This window comes from Octopus bimaculoides, chromosome 4 (genome assembly GCF_001194135.2).
Source record: "Octopus bimaculoides isolate UCB-OBI-ISO-001 chromosome 4, ASM119413v2, whole genome shotgun sequence".
Classification (NCBI taxonomy): domain Eukaryota; kingdom Metazoa; phylum Mollusca; class Cephalopoda; order Octopoda; family Octopodidae; genus Octopus; species Octopus bimaculoides.
Window position 1 is genome coordinate 121010872 of NC_068984.1, and position 2431 is coordinate 121013302.

At 34.0% G+C, this 2431-nt stretch overlaps 1 protein-coding gene across 1 annotated transcript in view; it reads left to right on the plus strand.

Annotated features, from left to right (window-relative positions):
* LOC106868135 (von Willebrand factor A domain-containing protein 2) overlaps positions 1-2431 on the plus strand; it is a 24670-nt gene that overhangs the window by 10921 nt on the left and 11318 nt on the right. The window contains exon 3 of the mRNA XM_014913266.2: positions 1728-2267. Within this exon, the coding sequence (XP_014768752.1) occupies positions 1728-2267 (540 nt within the window). The remainder of the gene's footprint in view (positions 1-1727; positions 2268-2431) is intronic.

Here is a 2431-nt window from a genome sequence, read left to right on the forward strand (position 1 = left end):
GTGTGTGTGCGTGTGTGTGAAGTGTACAGTAGTTGCTTTGATAGATGCCAATATTGGATTAAGTTAATAACTATGGGTTGAAAGATTTGCGACTACCAGGTTAATTCTGTACTTTTGGAAAATGTTTTCAATAAATTTGTATTAATGATGCTTCATCTGTCTCTGAAAATAACCTCTACAATTTACGATTAAATAAAGGTCATCAAAACTATTTTGAGAATCTTTCCTGTTTTTCCTCACTTCACTTTTATTTGAGTATATGAATACTGACGTATGACGTAGTCAAACAACTCAGCGTGGGTGGTGCGGATGGCTGAAAACGTACCCTTTAGATTTTCGTTTGATTGCTAAATATTTTAAGTTTAAGCTTTCGACTTTCGTCTTGGGATAACTTTCTTTTTTAACAGGATAGTGGAAACTGATACGCTGGTTTCATTTCTTATTTTCTTTTTATTATTTCTTTCTTTCTTTCTTATCATTACTATTACTATTAATATTATTATCATTTATTTATTTTTTATTTTTAATATTTGAAGGAAGAGGTTTTGCTGTAGCCTTAGCAGGCCCTCGAAGACATGGTTAACGTACTCTTAATCAGTTGCAAACTGGCGGCTACTGGAAAAAAAAGAGTGTGCAAGAAAAATATTCCAGAAGGCTGACATTCTGATAAGCTATATTAATTCTAGACAATAACCATTATTCTATCTGTGGTATGTGAGCCTCTTCAACAGGGTTGCACTATTGGTTATTACCATGTTTCATATTTCGACATCGAGGCAGTTCGTGAATGGGCAGTTCAGTTGAAAAGCCTCGAGCAGGAAATGAAATTCACGTTTCTACTTTCATGATTTTTTGAAGTGGATTGACAGAGTAAATAAGATAATTACAACAAGGAATAATCTAATCTGTATCCCAAACTCGGTGTACCGTTGCTTTTCTCTAAACTATGCCACTAACCGATGATAATACATAAAAGTTCCTATTAACAGAGTATGGATATTAAAAAAAGTTATGTATAGAAGTTAATGGATGTTGATACTATAACTTTACAGTATGTTTTAAACTGAATTTCGCGATTTCTCAACGAAAACATTAAACGATGCTTTGAATATGATGTAAAGTAACTTATTTTTAACGATTTACTTATGTAGTGAACACCGTATAGTGGGGGAAAGTTGCAGTGAATAGAACTCACAGCCTAGAAAACATAAATTGAAGCTGTTTTGCTTCTTTTTGATTGGTAATAATTCAGTGGTATGAGGACACAGTGTCCTATTTACTTCTCATAAAATCAGATTTCTTAATTAATCATCGATAATTCGGATGAAGATTAAATCACAAAGTGTGTTTAATTCACGTATGCGCGCGATAAATGTATATGTATCCTTATTTTTTTTTAAATGTATTTTCATTTTTTTTTTCCTGTTATGGACCAAATTTTCTATAGGAACGATATTAAAAACGCTTCCAATATATTATTGCTATCGAAGCTTAGAATATAGAGAGACGGAATTAAGAATTATTATTTTTATTCATTTCATCCACTTTGGAAGAGAAAAAGACAAAGTATACCACAGTAGAATTAACACTCAAATTATGACGTCTTCAAAACTAAATATTAAGTTCCAATGTCCAACCATTTTTTCCAACTCGCCATCTTTTTATTTGAGAGAAATTTTAACGACTGCTTTTATGATTTCGTATTTTCTTCTAATTTTTTAAAACAGAATGTACAAAAGATAAAGCAGACATTTTCTTCTTGCTGGATTCGTCAGACAGTACCAGCCAACTCTTTGCAAAACAGAAGATTTTTGTGAATAAGGTCCTGGATTCTTTGGAAGTTGAATACGGCAAAGTCCATATCGGCATTGCAACATTTAGTGATTCATTCTTTCTGAACGTTGATCTGACTTACGATGTTTCCTATCTCAAAATGTACCTCGGCCATATATACCCGATGGGTGGAAGCACGAAAATAGGATCAGCTTTAAAGAGTTTACAAGCCGATGGATTCGGAAGTCACAGAGCGAGACGAACCGCTACCAAAATTGCAATAGTTTTAACAGACGGTCAAAGTTCAGATGATCCGATAGCAGCTGCGAAAACATTAATGGCAAAAAACGTTAAGGTATTCGCTGTTGGTGACACATATATGAACAATCAAGCAGACTTAAGGATGATTGCAAGTCGACCAACAAGCTATTATGTCTTTAATTTGGATTCCCACGACCTGATTGGATCGATCAAGAATGCAGTGCAATGCGTATGTAAGTAATTCAATTCTTATGTAGCATTCTGTCATTAACTGCATAAACATTAGTATGTTCACTCAATCGTACACGCATACACTGACACGTATATATGAAAGAATGAACACACGCACACACACACACACACACACACACACACACACACACACACACACACACAC